General features: G+C 36.3%; 1 protein-coding gene across 1 annotated transcript in view; it reads left to right on the top strand.

Moving 5' to 3' along the window:
- The window catches only part of LOC135632841 (protein virilizer homolog), a 28,590-nt gene continuing 14,592 nt past the window's right edge, over positions 1–13,998 (top strand). The window contains exons 1-15 of the mRNA XM_065141659.1: positions 1–294; positions 882–970; positions 3,394–3,517; positions 6,467–7,123; positions 7,222–7,584; positions 7,665–7,769; positions 8,130–8,312; positions 8,550–8,691; positions 8,768–8,949; positions 9,389–9,474; positions 9,546–9,594; positions 9,687–9,741; positions 9,876–10,357; positions 10,443–10,542; positions 11,442–11,575. Coding sequence (XP_064997731.1) covers positions 220–294; positions 882–970; positions 3,394–3,517; positions 6,467–7,123; positions 7,222–7,584; positions 7,665–7,769; positions 8,130–8,312; positions 8,550–8,691; positions 8,768–8,949; positions 9,389–9,474; positions 9,546–9,594; positions 9,687–9,741; positions 9,876–10,357; positions 10,443–10,542; positions 11,442–11,575 — 2,826 coding nt within the window. The 5' untranslated portion in view covers positions 1–219. The remainder of the gene's footprint in view (positions 295–881; positions 971–3,393; positions 3,518–6,466; positions 7,124–7,221; positions 7,585–7,664; positions 7,770–8,129; positions 8,313–8,549; positions 8,692–8,767; positions 8,950–9,388; positions 9,475–9,545; positions 9,595–9,686; positions 9,742–9,875; positions 10,358–10,442; positions 10,543–11,441; positions 11,576–13,998) is intronic.

Below are 13,998 nucleotides of genomic sequence, written 5' to 3'. Positions count from 1 at the left end.
GTTTCCTCTGTAGCCCTTCTGTTCCCTTGCCACCGCCGACGATCCCGACGTGGTCGAGTCCTTCGAATAACAGTACGACCTCCGGGACTCGGCCGACGCCTCCTCTCACAGCCTCTTATTTGCTTCCTAATCTCCTGTTTCCTTCTGACGGCAATGCCCACCTAGTCCAGAAGAAAAGAAGAATAGGGCGAAGAAGAGCAGGAGATAGAGGTGGAGGAGATGGGGCGTTCTGAGCCATGCGTTCTATTTGCCCAATCGTTCGTTCATTCTCAACTTGATGAATATGTTGATGAGGTTAGTGTCTCTCTTTTCTGTTTTCCCTTTTGCCATCTCTCTAGACTTTGGGTTTTTGTCGATTTCGGTTTCAACTTTATGAGTATACTGAACGTTGTTCGAAGTGACGCTTTTGTCCAATATCTAATTAATCTCAAAGCTTTCAACCTTTTTGAGGCTCTAATTGCTTTATGTTACTCTTTTGTGTATTTGTATTTCCAATCCTTAGGAAGGTCTTTGCTGCATTCAAATAAGGCTAAAATGTGACTGTTTTTTTTTATAAATATTTCTGAATCATCGGGGAAGGTGTTTATCGTACAAAAAATGGATAAATAGTTGAAACAATTCATGACTTCGGAAGATGTTTGATTAAATTCTCGTTGTTATAATTTAGACTTTTGGTGTAAACCTAACATTGAAAAGATTTTTCCAGCACTACTTGAGACACGTTGGGATATTTGCATGTACTTTGAGAAACACGTATGCATTCCTTTATACAGTAGATTTTCGTTATCTAAATACCTAAAACATTGTTGCTTTTCATTCTCTTGGAAATTTTGACTTACTGAATATCAGGTTTCATGACATGTTAAATTGTCTTTATGCAGGTCCTCTTTGCAGAACCTGTTATCATTACTGCTTGTGAGTTTCTCGAGCAGAATGCATCTCCATCTGCACCAAATGTACCACTACTTGGGTAAAAATTTGCTAGTTCTGTTGACGTATATTTTGCTGCATGCATAAAGAAAATTATTTTGATTCATCTGATCTCATTCAAAAATATCGGCGATGGCTTGTGGGCAGCTGGTGATGCAAAGGACAGTAATTGAAGACCTTAAATATTATAAAAAGGAACTGAATCGGGTTGACAGAGTGAATAATCCCTGGTTTGCTTGTTGATTCAAGCCCTGGACCAGTAAATACTGTCCAATACATGCTAATCAAATTTTCTTGAAATCATGACCATGCCAGCCTTGTGGTATCACCCTGGTTTTGCAAACAGCAACCTCCCTAATGGAGGACCATTACTTTTAAAAATGTGATCGGTCTAGCATATATAGATTTTTAGTATCTTATCTTTATTACTTGTCATATGCAATAAGCTGTATAGCTCTGTTGAGATGTTGATTTATTGTGAATGCCTCATCTAGGTTTAGCATATTTTGAAGTGGTTCAATAATCAAGGCAGTGACAGAGTTGGTTTAGTGCGATTAAAGAAGCATGGATGGGAACTTGATCAATGTTCGAAAAAGTTGCTTTGCTATGCAGGAACTTAAAGTATTTTTATAGTGCATGTGTGGTATATGGGTGCATATGTAGGTTCATGTGCAATAGATAATAAAATATTTTAGTGTCATATCAAGTATAAGTAATCTCAGTAAGTGATAGTGATAGTTATAAGATACATGCAAGGTGTCTCTGATGAATACTGTATTGAGTTGATCATGTTGAAGTTGTATTTTAGTATGAATAATGTTCCCGGAGAGGAAACAAAAACCACAACTGATGCAATAGTGGGTAAATTGGTTGCTTAGTCTGGTGCTTCATTTGTTGGATTTTGTTTGGTACTCTAGCATCATGTTTTTTGTGTATGCATGTATGTTTGGTGGCCACAAATTATAGTATCTCTCATTTGACCTCCCATACTTAAGGATTACATTTCATGAAAGTGTGATTCTGGGATTTCCACCTAGTGACCATTTCTCTTGTTCTATTACTTAAGGATTTGTTTCTCACCCCAGCTTTGGATTTTAAGCTGTGTTTCATACGTAGCTAGTTCTAGACTGAACCAGCTTAGTCTCAATATTTGTGGAGGTAAGATTGTCTTTTAATATATGGTCACGGTTACTCGTGTTTATTGGTTAGTTTTTTCTCTTCTCATGTTCTCTTTTGTTCTCTTTGCTTGTGCAGCAAGCTCGCTCATTTGCTCATTTCAAGTTTGTATTGGTTAAATTTATTTTATTAGCTAGGAAGATTTACTAATGGAACTTGATGTATGACAACACACTAATGTAGCATGTCTAATGGGGTGAGTTAGAAGCCATAGGTTCTCTCTTGTTTTTAGATCAAGCATATTATGCTACAGTGTCTAATGTTGTCTTTTCCTTAAATAAAGTGGCAGCTGGTAGAATCAAGAATTGAAATATCGTACTGTACCGGTGTTTTGAGCTTGGCTCGGTATGTTACGGTGCCATGTACCGAGTGGTACGCCAGGGTGTACCGAGTGATATACCTAATTTAGGTGTAAAATATTCTGAATTAATCAATAGTATCTAATTAGATACTTAATTTAGGTACACCTAATTTAGGTGTACCGAGTGGTACACCTATTAGATACTTAATAGTATCTAATTTCGAATTAATCATAACATTAAATATCTTAATTACTCTTTAATTAAAGAAAGAGAATACATATCTTTTGATTAGAAAGTTCTTCCTCTTAATCTTCCGAAATTAGCTTTGATTCAATTCACAAATCGTTGTTTTGTAGAGTTTAGGAGAGCACAAATGTGAGAAAAAAAAGAGTTTGAGATAATTTAAGAGAGTATGAGAATGAAATGGAGTGAAATAGGGGAGAAAAAGGGTTTAAAAACATATGAGAAAGGGCTCCAACGGTCAATTTGATCGTTGGAGCATTGTTACCAAGTTGTAGCGGTCGATTTCGATCGTTTTCGAGTTGTAACGATCGAAATTTCGACCATTCCCGAGCTGTGCTAGGCGGTAACGGTCGAAATTTCGACCGTTACCGCCCGATATAACCCCGTATCATCCTATACAGGGCGCTTTTAAGTGTTTCGCCCGGTAACGGGCGGTCCGCGTACCGGTAACCTGTCGGACCGGTATGTACTGCCCATACCGGGCGGTATCATTCGAAACTGTATACCCTCGGTAGAATGTTGATCATTCCTAGATATTTGGTTTCTGATGTTCCATATTATTGTTAATTGTTGAGTGCCCATGCGCTAATCTTGTGAAGTGAAACAGTGCAGTAACACCATAATGTTTTGTGGTTATGACTTACGAGTAGTCAAAAGCACATCTTTTGATATTAATATTTTCCCAATAAAGTAAATTTTGAAGGTCCATAATATTGAAATCTTATGGAAAATTCTCTTGCAGGGCTACCTCACCTCCTTCTTTTGCTTTAGAGATTTTTGTTCACAGTGAAGGAGAGTCAAGATTTAGGCGTCTTTGCCAGCCTTTCCTTTATTCACACTCTTCATCCAATGTTTTAGAAGTTGAGGTAACTGACTATCTTCTCCTCTATACCTTAGTTTGACCCAACAATCTGTCTCAATGTTGATGCAATATGGTTGTTTTTATTGTTAAATAGTATTGAACCAATATAGTTAGCATAAGTAGTTGTTTATCATCATTTTGTATTTTTCATAATCTATTTGATTATATAATTACCTTGCCTCTTGATAAAAAAAAATGTTTACTTGTTTAATTTTAACCTCTAATCTTTTTTGGTGATCCATAATTTTATTGGATGGCTGCTGGTCTTCCTGTATTATTTTACTATAAAGGAAATTGTGTCTAACAAGTTATCATCTCATGTTCAGAGTTACAAAATTGACCATTCCTTAAGCTATATCACATTTAAAGCCACACTGAATCTTGTTGTTTTTTAGTAACTTCTAGATAAGGGATGATGATCTATATGCATGGTTGCTGACAAAAAAAATCTGATCATAAGGTCCTACTATACTTAGTTAAGGAAGTCCATAAGACTCTGCTGCACTACTTGACTAGATGCTAATTCTATCTTCTTTGGAGATTAATTAGGACTCAATGGGAAAAAAATAAAGATAATGGATGAAATCTCATAGTTTTCATCCAGGCTATATGGAAGGTTTGCAATTTCGATCTGTACCGATGGTACGGTATGTACCGAGGCATACTGACGGTGGTACGCTGGCCGTATCGACGATATGCTAAAAAAAATAAAAAATAGGTCCAAAATTACCTAAAAATAGAAAAAAAATTAAATTAGGTTTTTAAGTCAGAAATAAATATAAATTTAGTATAATTTTAGCGAAAAATAATCTAAATTAGGAAAGAATAGTGACATCTTTTTCGAGCTTTAATGAGTAGCTTTGTGGTGTTAACTGAATCGTCCTTCCATTAGTGTTGAATTATTTACAAAGAAATGATTTGAATTGTTAGATATGAGTGAAAATGAGTTTGCGGGAGTTGAAGAGATTGAGAGAGTAATATGAGTTGAAAGAGGGGGGAGGAAAGAGTTTAAAAACCCTTCCCTATGGTTCAAACGGTCAATTTGACCGTTTGAAATAGGGCAATCTTAGCCCTTGATTGGTAATGGTCGGATTTCGATCGTTACTGCCCGGTACAGACCCCATATTGCCTGATACGGGATTAGGTTATGGTACTGCCCGGTAGAGGGTGGTCCGCGTACCGGTCCCCTATCGGATTGGTACGTACTGCCCATATCGAGTGGTATGGATTGATACTATAAACCTTGGCTATATGTACCCATTCAAGCAAAGATTGTGACGAAGACCACTTGTATATGGTGAACAACACTGTAAACTAGGCAGCAAACTGTGGTTCAGCTTGATTCAAACAAATATTATACATAACATGGTGATACAAGCTAATCTATTGCCAATTCGATATGACTGATTAGGCTGGGCTGATTTTAAGTCAGTTGTGAATCAACTAAAATTTCGAAACCAGCCACAGCTTGGTTTTAAGTTATTGAGTGGATAAAGGCTTGTAGCTAAGTTGAAATAAGGGCTAATGATTATTGGAGCCTTTGCAAAGTGAGTCTGTTATGATGTAAACAACCCACTCAGTTGTTATTCAGTTTATGCTCTAGTCATGACTGAATTAACCACTCACAGCAATCTGATAATTATTAAATTTAAGAATAAGGAATTGAATTTAAGAATAATTCAACCATGGAATCAAGTATTGATTGCTGCCAGGTATTAGTTGTATTTGACTGGTACTGGTATGATAAATAAGTAATATTATTAAATTTAAGAATAATTCAACCATGGAATTACGCATTGATTTCTGTCAGGTATTAGTTCCATTTGGATTGTATTGATATGGTTAAGGAAATTTGTTGGTTATAATTTGATAGGATAAGAAGGATAAAGAAATGCAAAAAGGGCATTCCAAGGGGTCATCATCTGTCAATGACTTTGGAGATCAGTGATGCTTAATGGGGATGTTAGCTTCCCCTGCTGTGTCAGACCTAGCTACTTGGGTAACCTAGCTGGAGAGGTGGGAAGATGTTGCAGAACATAGGAGAGAAGATGGCTCAATCTCAGGGCTTCTTGTTTTTGTTTTGGAATCATTCTGTCTGTAATGAATCAATCTTTTGTTTCACTCAATTATCACTGCCAATAGGATGTCCAAGGTATCTGATGAAGAGGATAAGTTTGATATTTGTTGCTAAATCAAATCCATAATTTCCAACTTGTTTTGATTCAGACAGCTAGTGCCTAAATAATTAATCATTTGCTTTCAACTTTTGCATTTGGGCTTTATTATTCTTGTTCACCACTTGTGGATTTGCTGCTACCTAATATTGTTAGAAAGGAAGCTGGAGTGGTTAGATGCTGGAGGACTTTGGGCTTGATGCTGGACTTTGGTTCTTGGACTTGTCACCCTTGTTTCATTAGTTAGGTTGGTGGGAAGAGGCTGATTGTAGGAGAAGAACAATTTTTGGAAGAGGGATTTTTTTAATTTTCCATTTTTGGCTTTCAGTGCTTCAAATGACATGATTGCTTGCACATATTATTTTGTTGTCTGGCCAAGACCTCCTGGCCATGATAAATGAAAAGCTTCACTATAATAAATTGGCTTGTTTGTAGGCCAATGGGTTACAATATTCTGATGAAGAATTAGATCAGATCTCTTCCAGCTTTACATTGCTTCATTCTCTTACTACTAAATCTATTATTTTTAATAAGTCTAGTCTAGTTTTGGTGGCCATCTTTTTTTTCATGCACATAGAGATCTAAGATGACAAAAGAGAGGTTCGTATTGCTATGTTGTCCTTTTTCTTTTTCCTTGACGAGAGAAGTTTTTGATATTGTTGAAGACTGTTAGTTTTTGTTACAAGAATTGTATATCACGGTTTGACGTCATTTACAAATATTTTTTGGTTCTCTTAGTGGATCCCTTACTATGCGTATTGTTGATACACATGATGCAGGCTATAGTTACAAATCATTTAGTTCTTAGGGGCAGCTATCGAAGTCTTACTCTTATTGTTTATGGAAATACTACTGAAGATCTTGGACAGTTTAATATTGAATTTGATCTGGACAATTCATTGGCAAATGTTGTTTATTCTCCATCAGAAGGAAAATCAGAAGACCTTCCACCAGCATTATGTTCAAATAAGTTGATGTTTGAAGAGTCAATGACTTCTCTAAAATACATAGGGTTTCCAGTTGCTATGTTTGACATTCCTCCTGAACTGAAGCAATTTTTGTTGTTAGCTGTTAAGTTTTGCCAAGTTACTGATCTCGAGAACCAACTTTCTGAGATTGTAAGTACTGTTGTATCACCTGTTCTGTCATATGGGAGGAGTGACAGTAGCAACAACACATTTTACTGGGACCAAAACATGCTGGTTGGAGTCACTGACCACAAGAAGGATATGGAGAAAATAAATGATGTTCTTGTTCAGGCTAGAAAAGAAACCCTTGAACTTTGTAACTCCAAAAGTGTGGATAGTCAGTCAGCAGAAGCCTCAGCCGATTTTGAAAGAGCTGAAACACTTATTTCTGAACTGCTAATTGACATGTTCAATAAATGCAAAATTTTCAAGAGTACATCAGATGTTGAGTTACAGTTATTTTCTCAGGTACATCCATTTGCTTAAATGATTTCTGGATTAGACAAGTCTTTTTGATTTTGAATATCATCAACTTACACTGTTATGATGTATTTTCTTTTTGTCAGACCAAACACATGATTTTACTATTGGGCTTGACTCTTCTATTTTGCTCTTCGAGAGAGGGCTGCTTTCATTTTGTCAATAATGGTGGAATGGAGGAAATTGTTTGGTTATTAAGTCAAGAGAATTCTCCTGCTATTACATTAATGTTACTAGGCATTGTTGAATGTGCTACTCGACATGGCATTGGATGTGAAGGATTTTTGGGCTGGTGGCCACGTGGAGATGAGAATGTTCCAGTTGGTAACAGCGATGGCTATTCTTTTTTGTTAAGCTTATTACTAGGGAAGCAACGGCATGATGTTGCTGCACTTGCAGCATATATACTACACCGTTTGCGTTTCTATGAAATTGCTACCAGATATGAGGTTAGCGTACAACTTTTTGTTGCTGACATGTGCTATTTATACACCTTCAAAGAATTATTCCCTTTTTCTTGTGGTTTTAGGCTGCAGTGTTATCTTCCTTGGCTAATCTGTCTGATCATTCTGCGATCGCTGCTGATGGAATTGAATCACTTGTCACTGCCAGTTCTCATCTCAAGCAAATTATGGTTAGTATATGCACGAGTTGCACCTCTGTTATACCATTATATGCACTGTTGCATTGCTTGTTACTAGTGTACTGTTGCACATGCCGCAAGGAGTACAGTGAGTGAATACCTGCGGCAGTAGATGCAATTCAGGCATGCATGAGCACATATGTGCCAAACTACATGGCATGGCATTAACCTGTGTTGGATAATAAGCCTACATGGCACAACATGTCAGTTGTGTAATGTATCACTACAATTACTATGCCATTGACCAGCTATCATACACATGATGTGTTGCAACTTAAATCTATACATCATAATGTTGTAGATGGAACTCTTGTAAATTTCACATTTTTGCTGACAAGAATTCTCATCCAGAAACTGATAAATCTGTACGAGCCTGTTGAAGATCCGTCGCCCCTCACTTTTGCTCGAAGGTTATCCAATTTGGAGCAATCAGAAGGATTACTGTCGTACAAAGCAACTATCGACTGCATAACCACATCTAAGTGTACTTTTGCTAGATCGGATATTGACATGTGCTTGTTAACTCTTCTTGAGGTAATTAACTTTTATTTTTTTTCAACTTAGAGTCCATTCACAAAGGTGATGGTGATGTAGGAAATATAGAGATGAAAAAATGATGGCTAGAAGTCATGGAAGTTTGTTAACTATTCATGTTGGGAAATGTGATGTGGTTGCAGAATATTTATATAATAACTTTTGAATGCATATTTGAATTTTAAAAAGCCAAGTTCTAACTAATTTTTTAAGCTATGTATTGTTTTGTTGTAACAGGATAGAGGATTTTTCCCCTTGTCAGCTGCTCTTTTATCATCTCCTACATTGCAGTCAGCAAACGACAAGAAGACAGTCATTTTTATGGAGATTGCAAATTCAGTTGAATATATACTTCTTAATCTCCTCTTTCATCGTTCAGGTCCTCTTTTGGTCGTCTATGTTTTGACCGTGGCAATAAACATGATGTCATCAAAATAATCATCTTTGTTTTCCAGGTCTATGTTTTTTACTCACCCATCCTGAAGCAACCGAACTTGTGATTCTTTCTCTTCAAGATGTTGAAGAAGCAACAAAAAAAGAGTGCATGACTCTCAGACAGGCAGCTGTTTTTCTGTCAAAAGGGTTTATTTGTCATCCACAGGAAGTTGCCATGATCATAGAGCTCCATCTTAAAGTGGTTAGTTTTGTACCAAAGCAAAACTGATTTAACTAGAAATTAAACTATTTATAGCACCTATAATTTATTTTACCCCAGATGCATTAGTTTAAAAGATAGCTAGTTGATGAATAAGTACATTAAGCAGGTTGCCAACTTGCCATCCTGATATCATTCTGATTAATGCATCTTTGCGTGGATCTGCACATGTATACCAATGTGATGACACACTAACCATGTTCAGCTGCAGTAATATCACTTTAATTTTAATTATTATCTAATTGGAAACTGTGTAACTTTTTTTTAATTTTGTTTGAGGTTTATTTTATTTTGAGTTTTTGTCTAAGGTGAAAAAGCACCATTCATAGGGAACATATGAAAATGAATATTTGGACGCTGTGATTCTTTTGTCATGGTGTGTGGTACTGGGACACTCATCCATGGTTACACTTCTTTATAGGGGATTGCTATTGATCGGTTGCTTAACACTGGTCCTCAGTATGATGATCTTTTGTGGATTCTTTGGGAGCTTTGTGCCATTTCCAGGTTCTACATTATTGACTTATTCTGTGGATATAAATTTTGAATTTTGTATTGAATTTAGAGCTAATATACAGGTCTGAGTCTGGTCGTCAAGCATTGTTGGTTCTAGGACATTTCCCAGAGGTACCTTACCATCATATTATTTGTCCTATCACCTTATACCTTAATTAAAAAATTGTTTTTTCCCTTTCATTTTGATAACTGTGATGTTACAGGTTATATCAGTTTTGATGGATGCACTACGTTCATACAGAGAGAAAGAGCCAATTGGTAAAAAGAATGATAGATCATGTATTGATGTTCTTTGTTGGTTGCTTCTGATGAGTTGGATACCTTACTAGTTTCAGCTCTATTTAACTCTTGTTTTTTCTCTGCACTTATTCTGTTGGTACTCTGAACTTCAGGGACTTCTCGGTTAAGTCTAGCCATCTTCCATTCAGCTGCAGAAATATTTGAAGTCATGGTCACAGATTCTGCTGCATCATCCCTCAATTCTTGGATTGGACATGCAGTGGAACTTCACAAAGCTTTACACCTAGCTTCCCCAAGGACCAATAGCAAGGATGCACCCATGAGATTGCTAGAGTGGATAGATGCTGGTGTTGTATATCACAGAAATGGGGCTATTGGTCTTCTGCGATATGCGGCAGTTTTAGCATCTGGTAGGGAGGCTCATCTTAGTTCATCAAGTGTGCTAGTATCCGACTCGATTGATGTTGAGAATGTCATTGGCGATTCGACAAACAACTCCGATGCTCAGGTTGTGGATAATCTTCTCGGGAAGCTTGTCTCGGATAAGTACTTTGATGGAGTTACTCTATGCAATAGTTCTGTGGTTCAGTTGACGACAACATTTCGTATTCTGGCGTTTATTTCAGATGATTCAGTAAGAATTTAATTTCTGCTTTGCTTTATTTTCTGCGGTAACCATGTGACATTTATTTCACGTTATCATCTTCTTGTTGATGAAGGCTGTAGCAGCTTCTCTTTTTGAAGAAGGAGCAGTGACTCTCGTATATGTGGTTCTAGTTAGTTGTAAATCCATGCTTGAGAGACTGTCAAATAGTTATGGTGAGGTCTTTTATCTTTTGCTTTAACCATAAGTTGGATTTATGCTTATAAGCTTATGAAGTGTCTTTATTGACTTGTTAACAGTGTGCTTATCTCTCTTGGTATATTTTACATGTATTTTTGAAGAACATCCAACTATTTGACTCAACTTGTCATGGACATCATTTTTAGTCCTGTGTGATAAATGGCTATAGCATTGACCTTCAAACCAACTACTAATGAATTTGTTTAAGGAAAAGATCGTGATGTAAGACAATTGTACTCTTTTTGACTTAAATTGAGAAAAACTATCAATATTGTTTTGGTGAGGAAAATTATGTATGTAACTTGCAAAGCAATCCTTCACTAGCTTGTATCTTTGGTTTTTTACTTGCTAGGAGATTTCTGTCTTTAGCTTAATTCATCTTAATCTCTTAGTTTATATTTTAAGCTTCGGCATTTCTGATTGTAAAGCAAGTGTCCCTTCTGTTACGTTTCCCTGTTATGATTGATAACAAGAAGTTTGGGCTTCATCTAGGATTTGGATAAAACACTATTTCAGATTCATTTTTAATGATTAGTGCTGAAGCCCAATTCTTCAAAGCCTGTGAAGTTTGCTGGAAGAGGAATATCTTGTCACCCTGTTGCGACATTTTTTATCATATCTTAGTTGAGGTTTGATGTAGTACATAGTTGCTGATTATTGCCTATTTAAGGTATAGTTAGTTACATTTTGTTACTTGTAGCACTAATTTATTTTCTATATATTTTAGTTTTCCAGAATTTTTATTTATTGTCATACTTGCTTTTATATGATTTGCTAGGGGGCCGAAGATGTTTTCTTTGGCAAATATAATCTATATTCTAATAAACTTATGAAATGAATTAGTTTATTAGAATTATATTTATTTCAATTTCAGATTATCTTGTTGATGAAGGAGCTGAATATAATTCTACAACTAATTTACTTCGCAAACGAAGTCATGAACAGAGCCTCATTGATCTGATGATTCCTTCCCTTCTCTTGCTGTTAAACCTTCTCGAGAAATTACGAGTAAGTTGTGTTTATTACTTTCCTGATGGACCTAACTACGTAATTGTGCTAAGTTCATGTCATGTATACTTCCATGACTCAACTTGTAGGAAGATCTAGGAAGCTTTCTTTCTTGAATTTGTATCCAATATAAAGTAATTGATGCTTTTCTTCACAGATTGAGTTTTCATATACTTTGGAATTTAACCATGTTGATTTTCTTTGTTGGAGGTCTTCATTGGCTGTGGTTTATGGACTTTTTTGTTTGATTATTTTTTTGAATGTTTAACTGACTTGAATTGCATACTGCAATGAATTGCACAATCCAAGTTAGTGTATTAAGTTTTTCCTCCCACGTTATTTCTTGTTCTGACGCTATGGTATACTTTAATGGAAACTGAAATTTATGACTTCTTTTCAAGTAGGCTACAAAATTGCGTCCTTCCTAATTCCTTCCAACATGTTGTCATTGGTCAATTTGTCATAAGTTTTCTCCAAATTTGAAGGTCACTTGTTCTTTTATGTAAGATAATTTTTAATACATTCATAGTCTTGCTAAATATGCAATGTTACATTTAGTGAAATTCTTATAAACATAGTAATTAATTTCCATGTGTTAGCATGGTACCAGCATGGAGATCTGTGTTGTCCCTTATTATTTTGGCACATCTTTTTCTCTACAATTGTGCTGGCAAACTGAAATCCTTAATGAGGAGCATTTATCAACATAACAAGTTGGACCACCATTTGCCATCTTAATATGGGGTGTCGTACGACATATGGGCATGCTAGTGTTCTTTGAACTCTTGGAATTTTTATCTTTTGTTGGTATTCTTAAGTTTTTCATAGCTTTGTTTTTGGGTTTTTGAGTGCTAGTTAACACATTCATCTGTTCAACTTATAATTAGTAATACCAAGGTCTGTCGTACCGAAGTGTACCGTCTGTGTCGGGCGGTACGTACCAGTCCGACAAGTTATCGGTATGTGAATCGTCGGTACCGCTACAGTGCTACAATATGAAAAATAAAAAAATATTCGGTACACCAGGGCGTACTGCTCGGTATGCCCTGATGTACCATCCGGTACACCGGTACCGTACCGTATCGAGCCCAGGTCGAAACGCCGGTACGGTACGGTACAGTGAACCTTGAGTAATACAATAACAACAACAACAAGACCATGTCCCAACTATTTAAGCCCAACTACATGGATCTTTTGTTGCCATTGAGATATATAAAAAATCACATGCTTAGTGAAGTTCAAAGTACTAAAATCTTTATTTATAGTTTCTATTAAAGTATTTTTAAGTCTTCTTCTATCTCATCGTACCATTAATATGGATCATTTCACCTCTTTTGACTATCGCATCCAGAGGTCTCCTGAGCATATATTCATGCTATCTTAAACAATTTTCTCTTATTTTATCCTCTATCGAAACCGAGATTTGCAATACCGAATGATAACGCTCGTACCAGGCGGTATGTATCGGTCCATCAGCAGACCGGTACACGGACTGCCCGCTACCGAGCAGTAGCGTCGATTGAGGCCGTTATCGTCGACGGTGACCGAGGGAGAAGAAAGAGGGAGTCGATGGTAACCGAGGGAGAAGAAAGAGGGAGAAGGTTAAAGAAGAGGCAGAAGGGGAAGAAAGAAACAAGAAAAAAAAAAAGAGAACATGAGATCGGCGCCGCTCACCTCGTCTGCGGCGACTTCTCATCTGCATGCTGAGAGAAGAGTATCGGTGTCGCGGGGCGAAGAGAGGCGATGCCTTAGTGATTTTTTTTTTTTTTTGCGACGTCGCCCGAGAAGAGATGCAACATCGCCCGAGGTGATGTTGCAATTTTTTTTTCTACGACGTCGCAAATATTTTCTTTTTTTTTTCTGTGACGTCACAATTTTTTTTTTCTGCGACATCGCAAATTTATTTTTTTCTGTGATGTTGCCCGAAAAGAGAGGTGATGTCGCCTTGCGTGGGGAGAAGAGAGGTATACCGAGCGATTTACCTCTTATATATATATATATATATATATATATATATATATATATATATACCGAGCGGTATAGCAAATTATATCGCTTGGTATATAGTATATAACTATATATAGTACCGTACCGAGCATTTTTCGAAATTCTGGTACGACATGAAATTTCAATCCTTGTTCACGAATAATAATATTTCTTTTTCTATCTTTCCTAGTAACTCCTCACATCCATTTCAACATTCTCATCTCAGTAATACAAACTTTTTATATATGTTGTTTCTTAACTGTCCAATATTCAGATCTATAAAGCATTGTTAGTTTTACGATGGTCTTATAAAATTTTCTTCTTAATCTTAAAATTATCCAATGATCACATAAGATTCTTAATGTCTCTCGTCATTTTAATTTTTAACCATCCTGTTTTTACTCTACGAATAATATTTTCATTGATCTCTCCATCTT

Source organism: Musa acuminata, chromosome BXJ3-3 (assembly GCF_036884655.1).
Source record: "Musa acuminata AAA Group cultivar baxijiao chromosome BXJ3-3, Cavendish_Baxijiao_AAA, whole genome shotgun sequence".
In the NCBI taxonomy this organism is placed as follows: Eukaryota; Viridiplantae; Streptophyta; class Magnoliopsida; order Zingiberales; family Musaceae; genus Musa; species Musa acuminata.
Note: the sequence above shows the minus strand (reverse complement) of the source record. Positions and strands in the feature narration are given on the sequence as shown.